Here is a 20407-nt window from a genome sequence, read left to right as displayed (position 1 = left end):
CTGCATAGTAAAAAGCTTGTCCCTAGGTCAGGTAGTGAAGGAAACACAGATATAAGTAAATATTTGCTAAACTGTTGATCCAGGATTGGATTGCCTTGGGGAATCAGGAAGCATTGAAGTAAATTGAAACATGTTTTTGCCTTTATCTAGATTAACTTTTTATATAGGTTTCTACCAAGAATATGTTTTTTATGATATGATTATTTGTTTTCCTTATAGTTGAACTCGATGGACTTTGGTCTTTTTGCTCTGTTTTTATTCTAAATATGTAACAGTTTAGGTTCGAACACTGACCAAGTTTTTATTGCTGTTTGTGAAGACTCCTCTCATGAAGACATGAAGTAAGGGAAAATCCCTCCAAGTACAACGGATTGATAAAACTGATCATGAGTTTTAAACTACCCCTCCCAAGTAATCTAAAAAATATGGCTGCATTTCCACCTTAGTTATAAACTACACAAAGGAAAGTGTTCATGTTCTTGTTTTCATATTATGAAAAATTATTAGGCACATAAAAAGTTCAGAGATGGCTTGCTTTACAGCATCCCTATTTAATGTACAGCGCTGCGTAATATGTTGGCGCTATATAAATCCTGTTTAATAATAATAATAATAATAATGTTTAATAAGAAAAGCTTTGTTCGCTAAGGATATGTCCATGTTCTGAGCATTGGTGCACTTTAAAGCAGCCATTGGCAACTGGTGGTTCGCGGCTCTGGCCAGTGCACCCCCAAACAGGGTCAGGAGAAAGATCCCAATGGAGGGATGCGCCGACCAGAGCCACAGACCATGTCCCCCATACAGATCCCAGGCTCAGGGTAGTGGGAAGGTTATCTCTGGACATAAGCAGCCCACTCTCCCATCAAAGGCTCAGATCTGCAATGGAATGGTTGGCAGGTTCTGGCATCATGATGTCACTAAGGGGGAATATCCACTTCCCTTTATCCCTTTAGAGTCACTGACCCAAAATTAGTTTTCAACTCAAGCGTTCAGCAAAGTTTTTTCACTGCATGCTTAATTCCGGTGTGTGACTCAGACTACTGACATCAAATATCAGCTTTACATCCAGGAAATTAGCATTCTTTACAATGGGTTTAACAAAGTTAGTTTACATCATCTTTCAGTGGTAGGTCCACATTAAACAGGACATTTCCAAGCCCAACCTAGCTCTTCTAGTGTTATGTATACCACCATGTATAGATCAAGATCAAGTATGGTCAGTGAAAGGATCTACTTGTTTTGAAATTATTTATCCATTAATGTGGGGAGTACAAAAAAAATTCTACTTACATATAAAGAGGATCATCCAAAGCTTTGCATAGATTCTGAATATAAACAGAGCCTTCCGTAGGATCCCGCAGGCTGACATAACCTTCAGTACTAGCATAGGCTGTTAAGAAATCTGCAGTGACGGGAAGACTTCCTCCATCACTTTCATGTGTACATGTACTGCTGTCTTCCTCATAAGGGACTCCTGTATCAAATTTACCTCCTTGACATGCTTGAATGAAGAATATTTTAGGTTTCCCAATGAGGAAATAACAATTTGGACCATTGAAACAGCTAGTTAGATTCCTAATAGGCACCTCTTCTCCATCAACGCCTAAGACAGTTCCTGTATGCCCATGTGAAAGAATAAAGCAGATAAAGCTATCCTTTTGAGAGTGATCCTTTTTGCCATACTCCTTCATGACATCTAACATATTTTGTTTCGTCAGGTTTTTGTGCTCTTCTACAATATAGTGTCGTTTCTCAAACACTCTTTTTATTGCCTCTGCGGAAAAAAAAATGAAAGAAATGCATTAATATCAAGAATTTAAATAAATGGTAGCTTGACAACAATGGACTTCAATAGGTGTCTTCTTGCATGGCAAGGATGATTTTTATGTAATAACTCGAGATTGTCCTATTCCTGGAGCTTCCACTGATAAGGCCACAAAACTCAAATGTAATGTTGTCACCCTAGAACTGGTTCCAACTATAGTCCTATGACTCCTTGTAAACCATACCTTACTAAATATACTGCTGCTTGTTAAGAGAAATACTAAAAATGTCTGCATATCTTAGCCGTCAAAGATGGGAGTTTGACCCTGCTGTACTGGAAAATAAAGTTTTAGAGAAACTTGTAGCTCAAATCAATGATCCTAGAAAAAAGAGGAACTACAGTGTCACATGAAGCAATTGTGTAAAGTTAGAAAAAGGTTCACAGGGGATCTGTTATGACCCACTTAACATATTTTTCCTATTTAGACCAACAACAAACAATGCTAAACTCAAAATAATTATGTAACCTTAAGACAATGGTGTGTACGTAATTATTTAAATTTGATAACTGCTGCTACAAACAAATTCCTACAGTTACTTAGTACCAGAAAAGGTTTAACTGAACAAAACTTCATTACTAAGTACTTAAAAGCACCAGGGGATGGAGTAGACACTTGAAACACAAATACCAATTTTTATCATAGTGTTTTCCTAACAGTATTACTATACTACTAGTAGTATACTAGAGGTCTGGTGCTAAATCACAATAAGAATGTTCAATGATTTATTATCAAACTTTTTGCTTAGTGCAAATCATATTGTTGGGGTCATTTCTATTCCACCAGCTTGCAGTTCAATGAAGGATAGCAGGTCAAAGTTACTGTACTACAGTATTTTGTTACAGGGATTTATTTTTATGGTAACCCATGTGCCACCTTCATTTGTTCATTGTCCTGTATTTACAAGCTGAATTTTCAGCACCTTTCCTGATGCTCTGTTTTACCAGTATTATTACTAAGTTAAATAAAAGGATCTTTTCCAGCAGTTTGAAAAAAAAAAAAAAAAATGTGTACCGTAGACTACCACTGCCTACCATGAAAATGGCTGGACTAATTGTCAAACGGGGAATACTTAAATCTCAATTTTCTTGATCTAATTAATTCTGATCTATCACTGTGATTAATTGCCCTATATACCCTCCTTTAGATATATGGCTTCCCTTTGGGAATTATTCAAATCAATATTCAGCTTCACTTTATACACTCCTTTAAATGAGCTACATTTTCCTTGCTGTCTCTTTAAGCACAATATGTATACTTGCTACATTTATATCCCTCAGCTTATGTAGTTCCCCCACTTATTCATCCTTTGTTCACAACAATAATTGCTTATTTAAAGCTTCTCCACGTCAATTGTTTGTAGATATCATGTTCTGCTTCACCTCTCACCTTTACCTTTCATCTTCAATTATTTTTAGTATTTACTAAAATAGGTGTATATTGCTCTGCATTATTTCTCTTTGTGTCAAAATCTCCTTTTTATAATCAGCCTTTTCGATTTAAGTATAAAAGTGATGATCCTTGTGAGCTGTCCTAAAGTAAATGATGCTACTCCTTTCTCATGACACATATAGGGGTCTATTTATGAATCTGACATTCAAACTTTCCATGAAGTAGAATCAACCTCTTCCACTGAACACATATGAACTTGGAAGATTCTTTACCAGAAACTGTTTGGTGAATGCCAGATTCACTTTTTTTAAAAACCCAAAAAAGTTGGTAAGAGGTATTTATAATAAAGCTACCACTACTCAGCTTTTTTTGGATATTAGATATGTGACCCAGGTTTAAGATGTTGATATGAGTTAAAAATAAATAACTAAAGCTGTCACTTTTTATAGAATGACATTTTTTAAAATTCTAAGACAAATAGGGGACAATGACCCACAGCCCCCACAATTACTCATTGGGGTCTTATCACTCAGGTATAAGTATGTGATCATCATTTTTGTTTAGAACAGCTACTAACCTAATGAAAACCTTTGTTTACATGTATCAAATGTTTTCTTAAAAAATATTACCAATAATAATAAATATGTTTTGTAATTTTGTAATTTAACATGAAAAATAGAACAAAGTTCTACAATAAAGAATGTAAGTGGTACATTTACCTGACTGTAAAACATACAATGAATGCTAATAAAAATGTTGCCTCATTGTGCCTTAGTGATCTGTTTTCTTCCAGAAAATAGAAACACTCTTACCTGCATCTTTATTTGTTCCACTCCTATCGTTTAGTTTTGGATTCTTGTTTCTAGCTATTTTAAAATCCTCATTATTTAAAATCACACACCAGCCATGTGGGTTTTTGTCCAGAGTGTATTGCTCCAAATTCTGCAAAATAAAAGCCATTGGTTAGTCAAAATCCAGTAAAAAAGTATTATAGAAAGCTCAAATTTTTCAAACTTTCTCATACTGCTACAATGCTTTAAAGGTTCTGGTATCATTCAAAGCTACTGACAGGTATAAAGTACAGGCAACTATACCGTGCTGCTGATGCAAGAACAGTGTTACTCCAACAAGTTTTTACATGTATGTGTACTCTATGTATCTGCAAAGAAATTGTCTATCTCACTGGCCTCCATAGAAAGGTTGTGCATGGCAGAGGCAGATTGGATTTCAGAATATTAGCATTCACATTAGCATTTCAGTTAGCAGTATCTTTACTAATGTAGCATGTACACTGATGTGACAGGGACCCCATGATCCATGTGATGGATACACATGACCATGTTATAAACAGAATGACCAAAGGGCAACATCTAGACTCACTGAACTACATACAATGAACATCCAACACTGGGTCCCACCCAAGCATAAATCATAACGAAGGGGCAAAGTAAAGAAAAGAAGAAACAGCCATGCTGATCAAAATAGATACAGGATCTTAGGGATCAATAAGCCAAGATAGTAACAGATTTTCACCACTGATTTACAAACCGCCAGTTCCATCATCACATGTTAAATGTCCAGTTTGGGAAGAGTTGCACTTGGATTGGAGGCACCATGCATGCTTGTCCACACAAATGGAGTTCTTCCCAGCCCAGTTCATAGGGTGGCATCTTATGTTGAGCTTTGGTTTAAACCAGTGGTTGCCAACCTTTTGGTCCCTCGGACCACTAAAATTAGCGGCTCCTGACTACGCATGCCGGGTGTCACTTAAAGGGGAGAAACCTCCCCAATAGTGATGCAATGATGGTATAATTCTGTCCACTTCCAATTGCAGATCTGTGCCTGCGATGGGAGAGTGGGCGAGTTGTGTCCAGGGACACATCCCACCCTCTTGCCTGAGCCAGGGATTTGTACAGGGAACGTGGTCCGTGGCTCTGGCCGGTGCACCCCCCAGCAGGGTCCTTCTTCTGACCCTGCTCAGGGTGCGCTGGCCAGAGCCACGGACCACTGGTTGGCGACCGCTGGCTTAAACAATCTTACATATCATACTATGACATCCATACTCACACTCTGGCACATCCAAAAACCCTAAAAAACGTCTCCTAACCCTATAGTTCATATAGTTATCTTACTTGTCTTTGTTACAAAGTAATGTCCTATTTCATCAATTTCTAAGTAAGCTAGTTCTAATAGCAGCCATTATGTATGGTTGGAACATATTTTTTTTGGAGGTCGTTGTACTTATTAGAAAAAAAATAAAATTAAGTTGCTTAAGATCATGTCAGCTGTCACCCAGGGCAAGTCAAAACTACTGGATAAATTATTCTTGTATTGTTATGAATATTATTGTTTGTCATCGTTTCTTTTTATGTTTGTCTATTAAAAACCTTTAACAACAAAAAAGTTAAACTACTGGTAAGTCAGTTTACTAATTTTATGTACTATTGGATTCTGTTCTCAGAAGCAAAATGGGTGTGGCAAATCTTTTGAAGCAATGGGGAAATGTTGAGTAATTTTAAATGTTGTATGTTTATGGTAGGGTTTCCTCCATAACCATCTCTGTGTTAATATTTTCATCCTTAAGGGGTTTTACAGCATATGTTGATATGTTTATATTTGGAATAGTCCATAATGATAGACTGACTAATGATAAGATGACAACAGAGAATGTTGATCCAGATAACATCTGATTGCCTTAAGGGTTCACGTAGGATTTTTTTTCACTGTTGGAGCAAATTTGAACCAGGTTTATAAGTGTGTTTTTTGCCTTCCTCTGGATCAATTATGTCTACAGGATTTTTTTCTGAGATATGTTTATTTCCCTAGTGGATGGGCCAACTATGTAAGATGGCACCTCCCTTTTCTGTTTTGGAAAGATGGATTTATCAACTCTAAGTGACATGAGGGCTTGTCATCATAGCCTAGGTTGGAAGACAAGTATCTAGATTTTGATCCCATGTGGGTATTATGTTTTAGCTTTTTGGTGTCAGTATCAATTTCCACATTTTGGCCCATGGTCTACGTTTAAAGCTGGTTGGTATATGGGTAGTTAGATATTATATTGAACTAAATAGATTGACAGTGATTAACCAGTAGTATTTATGCAGTTCAATATCAAATTAAATGCATTTAGTTTGAGTCGTGGGTCAAAAGATGGGGATAAAAAAAAACTTACTGTAATGAAGATAAAATTATGCCTGTTTTTGTTTTTCCTAATTATATTTGCATAGACCGGATGTCTATGCGCTGTTTTTCAAATTGGATGTTGTCAAAGGGCATGGCTTTACTCCTAAATGTTCATTGCTTATTGTTTGTTCTCACTATTTATAATAGGTCTAATTTATTAAAGCTCTTCAAGACTGGAAAAGATAGGCATGGGTCTTGTGTGGCCTGAAATATATTGTTCATTCTACAAGTTTTAAACTTTATCAGACAATCTTGGTAAAGTGACATATTACCTTAAAACAACACCTGGAGTGGAATTGACTAAGGTGCAATATGTATGTATTTGCTATTTACAATTAAAATGCAAAAATCACACAATTCATGTGGAAATAGCTCACCCTGCCTTTTCCAGAACCATCTTCCTTTATCTCATTAGTAGGATTCTCTAAAAAAAGAAATAAAATTATTACAGAACTTAATAATAAATGTGATTACAACACTACTGATTTTATTTGTATGTATCCTTACCTTGGATTGGCATCTTCTCCTGTGCGGAACTAAGACAGTTTTGTTCTTCTGTAAAATATAATTATATATAAAAGTAATACACATGCAGTCATATATACTAAAAGATACAGAGGCCTAATGGCTGTCTAATCAGATTGCTTACCCAACATCTCTGTAGCTAAATGAATGCATATTAGGCACCAATTCCCAAAGTTAGTATAGGAACGAACAGACAAGCTCAGATAGGTGATCGGGTCAGGCATTTGGATAGCTACAAACAGCTTCTCGTAGCAGAAAAAAAGATACTTATCCCTGTGCATAGTTTGATGTCTATTCTGAAAGGATTGAAGGCCTTCACCTTAATCACTAAAGATGGTAGGAATGATTATAATTACCACCAGCATGAAAAAGATATGGAAAAGCCTTCAGAATTTGACTTGATTTTAGCTTTTTATAATAATAAGGTGGCCCTACTAATGATCCTACTAATATATGAATAGGCATTGAGGACAAAACAACAGTTATTAAAGTTACTAATAGCTGGGTCCTTCTACAGGTGGGGCTTAAACACATTGTTGGTTGAGAACATGAAATTATTTATCGTTGATTGTCAGACTTTCAGATTATCCATTTTGCTGGGGTTTATAATAATTTTCATTGAAAGGGGTGTAGTTTTGCTCAGAATGAATTTTAAATTTGGTTTAAATGGAGGACATAGGAATTTACTTTTGGTGGTGTAATTATAGCATTTTTTTATTTGTATTTATTCCGTAAGGATTATATAAACAGAGAAATACATAGCAGTGTCAATAAAGTTGGGTCCACCTTTGCGGTGAGGTTGCGGTGTGTTTATACTTCCTCATGCCAGGAACCGCTACCCCTCGGGAGATGCTACACAGTACCATCACCCTGTGGCATCTCAATAGGAAATGAATACTGGATAAAATAGATAACTATGTTTTCTTTTTAAAGCTTTTTGAAGCTTCAATTCAGTCCATCAGGAGGACTTACTTTAATTTTTCCAGGAAAATGTTAAGGATAAGAGGTTCCTAATATAACCATTTGTGTAACCTGCACATCTTGCAAATATGGGGCTCCAAAAGTAACATAGGCAGGAGACAAGGGCAGGTAGGTATTCCAAGGTATATGCTACCAAGGATTTTTGGGCAAATATAGACAATTCCTGAGTGCATGAAGTCCACCAAGTCCTTTAGAATTCAGGTAACTATCTGTGGGTAATTTGTCTGGAAAATGACTACTCCACCTGCTAAAATCTGTCTATTGTTTAGTATAATCTAAGCCAAGGGTGTCCAAACGTTTTGCAAAGAGGGCCAGATTTGGTGAGGTGAAAATGTATGGGGGCCAATCGTTAATCAGGATTTGTGTGGGTGTGGTCTGCATGGGTCTGGCACGACAGGCGCGCACCTGGGTGACGTGAGGGATTTTGTGTGCACGGAGTCCGGTGTCAGTGCAGGCTCTGTGCAGAGCACATTCTTGTAATCAGTGTGGGCATGGTCTTTGCGGGTCCTGCACAGCACACGTTCACTATAATGACGTAGGGGATTCCCTGTGCCAGAGACTGAGGGTCGGTGGAAATCTGAACACGGGCCGCATTGGCTCCCGGGCCAGACTTTGGACATGCCTGATCTAAGCAGTCCTGTAGTAGTAGCATACCTTGTTTGGTGCCGAGAGCCTTTGATCTAAAGGGTTTGGCCAATCTTTTGTAGAGAGAGTTTTAATTGGACTATATATACAAGTGTTTTTTTGTTTTCCCAATATACAGATCTAGGCATTTTTATGTATTTATTTTTATTATAGTGTATTTCTGGGCATTGATACAATTGTAAATCAAAAGATAAAACACCCAATACAATCTATAACTTGCAAGAATATATATATACTCATATAAAAAATAGTATATGCACAAAACACTTGGATACAGCCTTATAGTACATATATACAGTATAATTCATACCATACTGTAGGTATGCAAAAGTACATCCAACAGCAGGTTTTTCTTGAGAAGGGTGTTAGAATTACCCTGAAATATTAGATTTTGTGCAAGCTCTTGCCTGCTGTACATGCTCTTTACCTATGAAGGTATTTAAAGGTATGCTGGCTATGCTAGGTATGAATTCTTTAATGTGTCATGCTAGTCCCAGATGTATACATTTCTATGCTGTTGTTAGATTTTATGTATAACAATATTATGCCTCCCAAAAGATGTACATGTAAGCTGAACCTGTACCCCTGTGTACATATACTACTACTGACATAAGTGGGTGTGCTACTGTATGATTTATATGTATAGTTATTGTGTAAGGGTATAGAATATGCTTCTGTACATGATTCCATGCACTGCGTTTAAATAGGTATCTGAGACATTTCTTGTTCATTTCTACTTTTATTGCTGAAAGGCAATAAAAGATTTATTAATGTATTCATAAATAGGTAAACCTATTTTTATGAATAATTTTCAAATAAATAATGTATTACAAAACAAGTCCAATTGTCTGGGACTAAGGCTGCAAACACATGTTCAATAATTGTCCTTGGAAACAATTTTTCATGGCCGTTTCTAGGAAAAAATACATGACTGAAAGTGAATGAGCGCTGTACACACAGCACTGTTCTATGGGGAGGGGAAAGACGGGAAAGTGGCATCACACAGCACTCTCCTCCCCACACTTCTATTGTGGTCGTTCATTGTCTGTTGTTCATGTTGTTCATCAGATATATTTCAATTATTAATTTTATTATTTCCATAAATGGGAATTATTGGCCTTTTGAGAAACATGTAAACTGTATTGCAATTTTGTCCTACAGCTCTCAATGTCCACTCATATATGTTATCTACGTTATCAATTTCCTAATAACATTTTTACCTTAATAATGGTTAGCCCTTTATATACAACATGAGTATATCTCAACAAAATAAAAGTTGCATTGCACTAAGAAATATAAATACAAGTACCTTGTTTTTCACATGAAAGGATTTTTTGTCGGAGATCCTGACGACCAATTACTGCTAAAGTTTTTTTTAATTTTTCTAAATTATCTTCTTTCACAAGTAAATCTTTTTCCATTTCAATAATCACATCCAACATAGCGTCCTTGGCGATACAAACATAAAACAGGACACAATTATTACATATACAAATATGAATTTTAAATATACAAAGTTCTTAGTTTAGTTTGCTAATGGTGCCTGGCTGTAAGGTCTGTATAATCATTTATATGTATATTAAATCTAAATGGGGGGGGAAATAGCAGCTTCTAAATAAGGGAAAGTTCTTTGTAATCCTAATGAGTGTCTGCAATCCAACCAACCCAACCTGTAATCAGTTTTGCAGGTTAAACTATTAATAATAAAAAATAAATTATTTATTTAATTACTAATTAATAAAAAAATAAAAAAAACACCAAGTTCCCTTAGACAGTAAATTGGTCATTTAGACCACAAAGTATCTCATAGGGATGAGATTCCCGGCTGATATAGACTCAAACCAAACCTACATGAATTCAATTCCAAATTTATTACACTGGGACTGAATCCATGGTAACCATAATGCAATTCCTGGTCCTTGAGGGTGGTAATAAGGGCTTTGGTTTTGTATTTGTCCATAACTATATATATATATATATATATATTAAAGCTCTGGGGAAGATATATTCACTTCATTTTTCTTCAGTATCCCCCAGCTGGTACTTTCATTAAAAACACTTTCCAAGTGATATTATTTTTATAAAAGTAATTATCTCCTTATACATAAATGGTCTTATTAAATGTTATCTTCTCAGTTACAAATCTCCCAAAGGCTTTCTTTGATATGACAGACCCAGCAGGCCAGGCTAGTACCTCACGTGTACATGGGAGCCCTCCAGCTAGTTATATATCCATCACATCCAGTAGTCCATAGAAATGTCAACACTTGTAAGTGTTTTAGTGTTTTTCAATGAAAAGTATATAAAAAATGTAAATGTGGGGTGTGCCAAAGTCACTGACTGGGGAACGAGGCTGTTTTCACTTGCTAGTATGAAAGCAGTTGAAATGACAAGCTTGCCTTTGGGTTGTGAGGGTTTGGGAGGACATTTTTTCCTCTGCTGAAGCAAAAATTTACTCTGGAGAAGGGCGAGCAGCCTATCAATGAATATATTGAGTATTTGCTGCTGCCCGATCTTCCCCTCTTGCCCCTGGAGTCACAGAAAGAGGCCAACCAAGAATAAAGGAAGATTGAGATAAGTATTTGACCAAACATACATGTATACCCCAAAAAATAAGTGTGTTTATGTACACTATTTTACACTTTAGTCTAGTCTATGCAGTGTGGTGGTGCAAAGAAGAATCTAACAAACTTTAGGGGCAAAACCTTCACCCCTTGCAGAGTATTCTTGTCTGATGTTGCCCTTTACTGTACAGTGCCCTAAGGAGGAGATGGGGTACTTATGTTGGAATCCTAAATCCCCTTTATAATAAGAGGGCTGACCAGATATCGACTACCTACCAGGGGAATGGGTAAAGGAGTATATAAGGGGGTGTACTCAAGAATATTAAAAAGTGTATAAATCCTCCAAGTACTTTTAACTTAAAGTGTCTTACTGTATCTTGTAATTTAGCTTTTTGAGGGTACACATGAAACGTCACATTCTTCACTTCGCTAGCATCTAGTTCTTGTGAAATATCATATAGTAGAGACCTGTAGGATTCAAAAAGAAGATGCCATCCCTTATGTTTAATATAAAAGGCACAATTAAAGTTTTACAGGTAAAATGGACCCATTATCACAATTTTTACTTGTAAACCCTTTTATATAAATAACCATTTTAAAAAAGGTAAAAATATGTTTGTCTTTTTAACTTTTTTTTCATATCCTAATACCATTTTAAGGCAAGGCCCCTCCTCTTTTGTCTTTACCGCTGACATACGTCACAATCTTGGGCATGCACAGAAGAAGCTTTTTTTTACTGCATGTGCAGTGAGATCAGCCTTTTCTTTCTGGGTGCTTTTTATTTGTTTTAAGAGAATGGAAACTTTAAGCAACATCCTATTATTGTAAACCATTAGATTTGAAAAAGGTTATGTACACACATGCAATAAATGTCATTGGAAAGAATCTTTCACGATCCTTTCCAACAACAAATGACTGCACAATGCATGAATGAATGCTGTACATACATCACCATTCTGCTCAATGGGGAGGGGAGGGGGAGACCGATGGAGCGGCACCCCACTGTGCTCTTTCCCCAATCGTTCGTCATCCATCGTCCATTGATCCGCCAGGACGGTCATTAGGATGATGGGCAATGTACACACGCAAGATTGTCATCCGCTATCAACCGTGAACCGATTATCGGACGAGAACCTTTGCTCTTGTGTACCTAGCCTAGCCTCCATTTTCAGGCTTTTGTAAGGGTTTTTGCAGCCTGCAAATGCTTACAAAAGCCTTGTAAAAAAATAATTTAAATGGAAATGAATAGGTCTGTTTTTTTTCAGGCTTTTTCAGGCGTTAGACTTTTTTAAAGCTAGGGTATTTTTGCTGAATGGAAAAAAACATAGCTGTTAGAGAGGTTTAAAAGGGCAGAACAAATACACCTATAAAACATGTACATACTTTTTAACGCAGGTGTGTTTTGCCTGAAAACGTTCCTGGAAGCCCAGTTGTGCAGCGTAGGCTTCCAGGAGCATTTAACAGTCCTGTTTTTCAGAATCAGGTATGAATTCTATGTATAGTTTGGCACTCTGACAAAAATCATTATTTGTGAGAAAATGGACAAATGATTTTAATTATGTAAAAAATTGATCTCTAAGTCGGTGCTTATGTGGTTATTATGCCTGTAAAGTCTCATGTTAAAAGCTATTAGTTGCATATCATGTTCTAGGGATGTGGCATGGTAAACTCCTGTTGGGCATAAGCTATGAGAGATACTAGGAGTTGCAAATGACAGACAAATGTTGACTACCCTTTCCCACTCCAGTATGATAACAAAGACTCTGCTCCCCAATTGGTGGGAAGTTGTCAGCAAACACCAGGAACATTTTTTCTTGATATCATTCTGTAGTAGTGATTTAGGATGAAACATCTTTGTGGGAACTCAAGCCCTTATTGTGAGCACTGGACACACTGAGACACATTAAAGGCTGGACACATGAGTTCTTTATCTGCAGGAAATACAAGTCTGTGACTTGTTACCCCAGGGACTTCTAAAAACTTCGCTTACACTCCTATGGGATGAGACCATAAAGCAGTACTAGAATAAATCCACCACTGAAGAGTCTAAGGATTACACACAAAGGATTTTGTAGTAAACCAAAGTTAATTAATTTTACAATTGATAATGTCCGGTCAAATGTCCCCAAACACAGCCCACACGTGTACAACATTTTGCCCTTCTAATTGTGGGGTAGGAATAGGTGGCCCACAGGACAAATGGGAGTTCCTGATTGAATTTGCTTGATCATCTGTACATGCTTGCTTGATCATCTGTACCCCAAGCTTGTAGGGTTCAATTAGCACTAGAAGTGTTGGTTCACTGAAAACTGGGAAGCATGTACAGTGTGCAGAAGATACATAAGAAAACATGAAAATGTCTCTGTGGATTTAGGTTCTGGAAAAGGGTCAAAATGTAAGCCGTTGGTAGCTACGGACAGTTACATTGTAATCAGTAGGGAGGAGGACAAAGTTATCTCCAAAAGACTGATGAGGTCATCTCAGCCTAGGTAAGTCACTTGACAGGAACACAATGACTGTCTTTAATAATAAAAGGTGCAGCAGGTTTACAATTGTATACTGTTGTTGTATATTTTGACATGCAAGCAATGAAATAATGGAGGATTGAAAGGTTACAAAAACTTAAGGATTCAAGGACTGTGATCAGGTCCACCAAAGCAGTAGCAACATTACACTGAACTTCAAAAGAAAACCACATAGGCAGCTATTTAGTAATATCTATAAACAGGTTTACCAAAGGGACCACAGCTTTGTCTTACCTGTAGGAAGAGATTTGCCTTGGAGATTTTTGAAGCGCTTTTATTTCATCCTGCGTCATTAACAGTACTTGTTTTAAGATGTCAATTCTGCCAATTTTGTACAGAATCTCTTTTAGAAATGATAAGTCATCCTGTGACAACAAACCTTTTCTGTGCAGACAGCGAAAGAGTGCTGTGCCATCATTTAAGTCTCTTTTATCTGCAGCCGTAAGCATGTTTCCACATAGAAACACAAACTCTTTTACATTCTGTTTGTCGAGAGCCATGGTAATTTTTAGGAGCTGAGCTTGTATATCTTCATTCATTTTCAGCACGCTGTAATTGTGAAAAAAGATATGGTAACTTTGAATATATACTCAGTGATACACATTATGGGCCTGATATGGACCAAATCTATTCCAGGTTTGATAAATTTCCCAGGTTCTCCCATGATAGTCTATCTTCTTCAGTCTTGGAAAGCTTTAAAAGTTCAGCCCTTTGTCTTAGCCCTTTAAACTATAAAAGCAATGATATGATGTCACGTTTGGGGAGACAGGGCCATTACAGGGTGCTACGGCTTGCACAGAATTGGTGTGAGCCCTGGGAAGAGCCAAGGTGCAGAGTGTAAGCAGTAGCCAGGTTTTCCCCAGAGGGTCTAGTGGTGAGGATGTTGCACTGCTGGTTACTGCTAGGTTGCGGTCCTTGGGCACACCAGGGTGGGCAAGAGAATGCGCCGTACAAAATCACTAAGCAGAAGAATTTTCAGAAGGAAGGCCACAGTCGGGGCAGGCAGCAAGCAAGAGAGGTCAGGTCACAAGCCAGGGGTCGAATAACAGGGATTCAGGAAATAGACACCAGTAACACAGGGGCTACTGCAGACACAGGGAACACAGGAGACACTGGAAGCAACAGGAGGCACAGGTGACACAGGAATATCCACAGACTTAGAGGAACACTGGAACAGCACAAGGGAATTGGCTGGGTATCAACAGACTGGGCAACAAAGGGTTAACACAGGAGCTAGACAGGAAAAGCACTGAATTAACTAACAGGTGTTGAGGAAATGCTCAGCAGAGCTAGGGGGCTTGGCACTAGTGGAGACATTTTGCACAAACACTGAGTGCTGTGTCTGAGCTAGCTAAATAGCCAAGGATGATTAAGAGGCTATTTCCTAACTGACCGACAGGATGGACAAAACTGATAAAGCTTGGGAGCATAGGCACGCCCAAAGTCAGAACTGCATGCATGCTCAGGAGAGAGGCGCCTGCGCTTTAGTGAGTAAGAAATAAGTGTGACAATATATTTATATCAAAGTGAGTATCATTGCGGACCTTAAAATCTATTCATGGTTCATAATGTGAACAGAATGAAGAATGACAAGCACTAGTCTCATTAGATTACCTAGCTGCCATAGCTTTTATCTATAATGACTTGGGTCAAACCTCCTCTGCTAAGAGTGCTATTTACACACACTGTCCAAATACAGTGTATGTTTCCGAATTGTGTTGTTTGGCATCTGATACCCAGTGAAAAAGGCACAGATTCCAAAGGGGTCTTTCTGAGCTCCTTAAGGATGAAATAGCCCAAGTCAGAATTTCTGGAACTCTATATAGCATTATCCTCATAGACATTCAGATTGACTGGCGTTTTCAGGAGCATGGTGCTGAGAAGTTTGCTTCCTGATATTTCTTTGGAACATTTCCTGTATATCACACTTCCTCCTCCTGTGTCACTGTCTGTGTCTGTCTGTTATTTGCTACCCCTATTTAATGTACAGCACTGCGTAATATGTTGGCACTTTATAAATCCTGTTTATTAATAACAATATCCCACTTCTTTGTGTCCAGCCACTAATGCTTCTGCATCTATTCCTGTTATGGACCCAGAACAGCCAATACAAATTGACCTAAATCAGCTCTTGGTAACTCTGCTCTGCTCCTAGCCATTCACTTTGACCAGCTTTTCCAGGAGCCCGACGCAAGAAGATCTGCTTCCTCTCAGCTACAATAATGCCTGCTTGGACTCAAAAGAGCTAAGCAAATTCACATGATCCAGTCCATTTTAACCCCAGTAAAAAAGCTTAGCAGATGCAAGCTGGGTCTATGCTTATATTGGTGGAATCTGGGGGGAAGTCCATAAGGTATACTAATGGTGTAACACTGTCTTCCTTGTTGCATATCATTCATGTATCCATCTTTCTCACTTTAGCCCCCCAAAAAAGTGAAGTAAAATAAATGCTTTCACTGGATCCCTGTCATTGAGTGTCAGGAAGACAGTGTTCGTTTCCCTATTACCAGTTTTATTTTAACCCTATCTATCCTATACATTTTGCCAGGGTAAGAGGATGGCCATTTAGAGCCTATTATTGAAAAAGGCTTTAAGATTCCAATAGGATTCCACCTGCAGAGCACCACAACCCTTTGGGAACAGGTGTCGGAATCGAGGCACTGACCCTCAACATAAGACCCCCTCTCATTTTTGAGGGAAGGCATGGGGCCATCTATGGACTGAGACTGGGGGAATTACCTTGAAAAGTCAGCGACCATGAATTGTGCAATTTCAACTGAATTTTTAACAAAGTTGAATAGAGTTTTAGTGTGCTCATCTCTATTTGCGATATTTCCTTCTAATAACCTGGTCCAAAACAGGAAGGAATAATAAAAAAAACATAGAAAATAAAACTGACAGGGGTTTTAACCTTTCATCACTCTATCCATAAATATTTGGCTATACATACACTTTACACAAACGTGTAACATATTATGTACATAGTGTTTATGTAATGGCAGTCTTACTTTCATTTTCTATATGTAACAAATTCATCAATAAATAAAACTGAGGGGACCTATAACACATTTAAAAGAAAGAATATGAGTTATAAATAGTTGGAAGGTATCAGAAGTTAAAAATGTAAGTTATAGTTAGACGCCTATGTCAATTTTACTTACTTTTCAAATAATTCCTTGCTGTGTGCGTTGCTAACTGAATGTTCCGAGCTGTTACTTCTTGTACTAGTTATAACTTGTTGTAAGACAGGAAAGTCCGCCTACTTACATTGCTTGGTAATACCCTGGCTCCCCCTCTGTTAGTTATGTATATGTATTCACTGGTGATATGGTAGCATTGCACTTTGATAATTGTGCTTCAAATTATTCATGTAGAATTGTATTACATATTCAAGACATTTATAAGCATACTTGTTTGTTATCTACTATTGCTGCATGTAAAGTATTAGTGATTAAAAAGCAACTAAGGAAAGGAACACATGTAAACCATCTGCTTTACTTTTCCCATCATGCGCTTATCCACTATATAAATATAAATAAATATATATATATATATATATATATATATATATCACAAAAGTATCTATATACCACAATTTTATTAAACTTTGTACTACTCAATAAATGTTAAAATGTAAGAAGTATGTTTTAATATGTAAGAAGTATGTTTGTAATACAGATATATCGTCGACACACAGCCATGGGTAACAGTAGAAAACCTTTTGGCTTCTCTAATGATCCATAGCCAACGGCCAGCTTGTGCTCCAGACTGGTGCACTTACATCACTGGCTGTTATGTCCTCCCCCAAGAGCCTAATTAGTGATTCAATATATGTGCTTCTGTTGATTACAAGGCTACAGCATGGTGCGGAATTCATTACATCCTCTCACTATTGTCGAGCACATACACTATTTTTCATGTATGAACAGACCACAGGGTTCCTGATACCACCTACCCAGGACTGTAGCTCCTGCAGCAACTATTCCCTTTCATACAATGATTCCATATAATCCTGTTAAGGTTCCCTACCTATTCCATATACAGTACATGTTAGACCAGTGTTTCTCAACCAGAAGATGCTTGGGTTTCCTTGACCCATGAGCAATTTGCATCTCTCAGGTCAGTTACCACTGACACCAATGACGTTCTTGGCTACTTAACCTCAAATAGTCCAACCGGCACTTCTATGGATAATGAGTTTGAATGTGTGCACTGTTGATCATCCACCCAAACATAAGTGCATCCTTGTAGTGAGATGCATTCTAATATTTGTATTTCAATCTTTTTATTAGATTTTTGATATTTTAACATTAACGTCAATAATGTGGACATTGAAACAAACAATGATAACATTACAGGTTAAAACAAGACATCAGTACAGATCAAATTCTACACATCACCCCCATATAGGGGACTCTGACCCCCCATCCTATGTATGATCACCTCTGAACTCTATAGCCTTAGTTTAATCTGGGGTTTGTGTCAGCTGTCTTTACCAGCCTAGTAAAAATAGATCTGAACTCGGATACACACGAGGGAATAGGGGGAGAGGGGGAAGACTCTCACGCTAATTTATTACTAATAGGGATTATGTCTTTATTTGGTAGGATAATATTCACTTATTATATATATATATACATATATATAACAAATATATATATATATATATATATATATATATATAATATATATATATATACATATATATATATATATATATATATATATATTTGTTATAAATATATATAATATTATATATAAAATTCACTGAATTATATTCCACCCACGGGTCCAAAATTTGCTCAAACCTGTTTATTAAGGGTGCTTGTTAGCCTGTCATTAACCATGATCCAGTTAAATTTTGCCACAATGAATTCTAAAAATATTCTCTAGTGAAATGCATGTAGCTAGTAAAATAAGCTTGATTAGTTTCTTAGAGTATGTAGGAAGTGGTTGTTAAAGTTTGCTAAATAGGGCCCCCTCTGGTGTCCTCTCTACATCAGTTTGTAATATTTCAGAAATAAGCTCCAACCAGAAAGTTTGGGCTTTGGGGCAAAACCACCATATATGTTCCATTGTGCCCCTCACCTCACACCCCCTAAAACACAGTGGGGAGGATGGGGGGTGATAGTGTACTAAATGATCCGTAACCAAATACCACCATAATAAAGCTTTATAATTTGCTTACACTAGGGGAGAGACACCTTTGAAAGTGCTAGGGTCTAGGGATGAGTGAGCGAGATTTGTAAGTTCGATCTCGTGTCGAATCGGGCCTTTTTTCACTTACCAAACATTTAAGCGAGAACGGCCTTGTGATTTGCCATGAGGTCGTGTTCTATTTACCAAAGAAAACTGTTTGGTAAAAAATAAATTTCTGTCCTACTATAAAAAATACAGATATTTCAGTGTTTGATGCCACTTGCTAATTACCAAAGAGGACCGTTTGTTAAAAAAAAAAAATTCTGTCCCACTATATAAAAAATACAGATATTTCAGTGTTTGATACCTCTTGCTATTTACCAAGGCAGACCGTTTGGTAAAAAAAAAATTCTGTCCTACTATATAAAAAATACAGATATTTCAGTGTTTGATACCTCTTGCTATTTACCAAATAAAATAGTTTGGTACAGAAAAAATTCTGTTGTACTATAAAAAATACAGATATTTTAGTGTTTGATACCTCTTGCTATTTACCAAAGAAGACCATTTGTTAAAAAAAAAATATTGCATGGTTTTTACTCACATTAATGGGACAAGGGCTCATATTTCCCCTTGGGCTTGAAGTCGCATTTAAAATTGATTCCTAAACAGGGCAAAGATCCTAGATGCCCTGCTTCCTATCGCCCCATCTCTCTAATTTAGACTCCAAGATTCTATCTAAAATTCTCGCCAAAAGATTGGCTTCCCTACTGCCCCAACTAATTTCCTATCCACAGGTTGGCTGTTAGGGGTCGTTCTGCAGTAAGCAATATTAGAAAAGTATAAACAGCTCTGGACTTTGCCAGACATAATCCAATGGATGACCTTGCTATTATAGGTATTGATGCCGAAAAGGCATTTGACAGTGTTGATGTCACTTGGCTTTTCTCTGTGTTTGAGAAGATGGGTTTTCGGGGGTCTGTATAAGGCCTTACTCTTGGCTGTGTATAGATCACCTAGTGCTGGAGTCCATACACTTGGTTTCATATCTGTTCCTTTGAGGCTGGAGAGAGGGACTAGGCAAGGTTGTCCTCTCTCCCCGCTGCTGTTTAATATAACCACTGACCCTCTGGTTCATTTTTTTGAACGTTCGCAAGAACTCCATGGGTTAAAAAATCTATGACAGTTATAATAATTTTTCGCTGATGATGTTTTTCTTCTTTTCACATTGGACCTGACTGTAGATTTACCATTTATACAGAATGTTTTTGCCCAATTTGAAATTTGTTCGGGACTCAAGAATAATGTTGATAAAAGTGAAATTCTTTGTCTAACCTCTCGTAGACGGACTGATTGGGATAAGAATTTGGCCTTTCTGCTGGCAAAGAACCACCTATCTGGGGATCTGCATAGGTAAACACCCCTTTTCGACATATGGATTTAACTATCCACCATTAATAGCCAAGATATAAAGGGAACTGGAGATGTGGCATAATTTGCTGTTATTATTATTTGGTAGAATTTACTTACTCAAAATGTCATCTTTCCCTATTTAATGTACAGCACTGCGTAATATGTTAGTGCTATATAAATCCTGTTTATTAATAATAAATATTAATAATAATAA

The 20407-nt window shown here is 37.2% G+C and overlaps 1 protein-coding gene across 1 annotated transcript in view; it reads right to left on the bottom strand.

Moving 5' to 3' along the window:
- The window catches only part of LOC140336080 (uncharacterized), a 45267-nt gene extending 28372 nt beyond the window's left edge, over positions 1 to 16895 (bottom strand). Inside the window, exons 1-8 of the mRNA XM_072419132.1 lie at positions 16803 to 16895; positions 13876 to 14190; positions 11488 to 11584; positions 9862 to 10000; positions 6909 to 6956; positions 6779 to 6825; positions 4028 to 4157; positions 1291 to 1774 (exon numbers count right to left, since the gene is read on the bottom strand). Coding sequence (XP_072275233.1) covers positions 1291 to 1774; positions 4028 to 4157; positions 6779 to 6825; positions 6909 to 6956; positions 9862 to 10000; positions 11488 to 11584; positions 13876 to 14180 — 1250 coding nt within the window. The 5' untranslated portion in view covers positions 14181 to 14190; positions 16803 to 16895. The remainder of the gene's footprint in view (positions 1 to 1290; positions 1775 to 4027; positions 4158 to 6778; positions 6826 to 6908; positions 6957 to 9861; positions 10001 to 11487; positions 11585 to 13875; positions 14191 to 16802) is intronic.
- Positions 16896 to 20407: the final 3512 nt, after the last annotated feature.

This window comes from Pyxicephalus adspersus, chromosome 7 (assembly GCF_032062135.1).
Source record: "Pyxicephalus adspersus chromosome 7, UCB_Pads_2.0, whole genome shotgun sequence".
NCBI classification, from domain to species: domain Eukaryota; kingdom Metazoa; phylum Chordata; class Amphibia; order Anura; family Pyxicephalidae; genus Pyxicephalus; species Pyxicephalus adspersus.
Note: the sequence above shows the minus strand (reverse complement) of the source record. Positions and strands in the feature narration are given on the sequence as shown.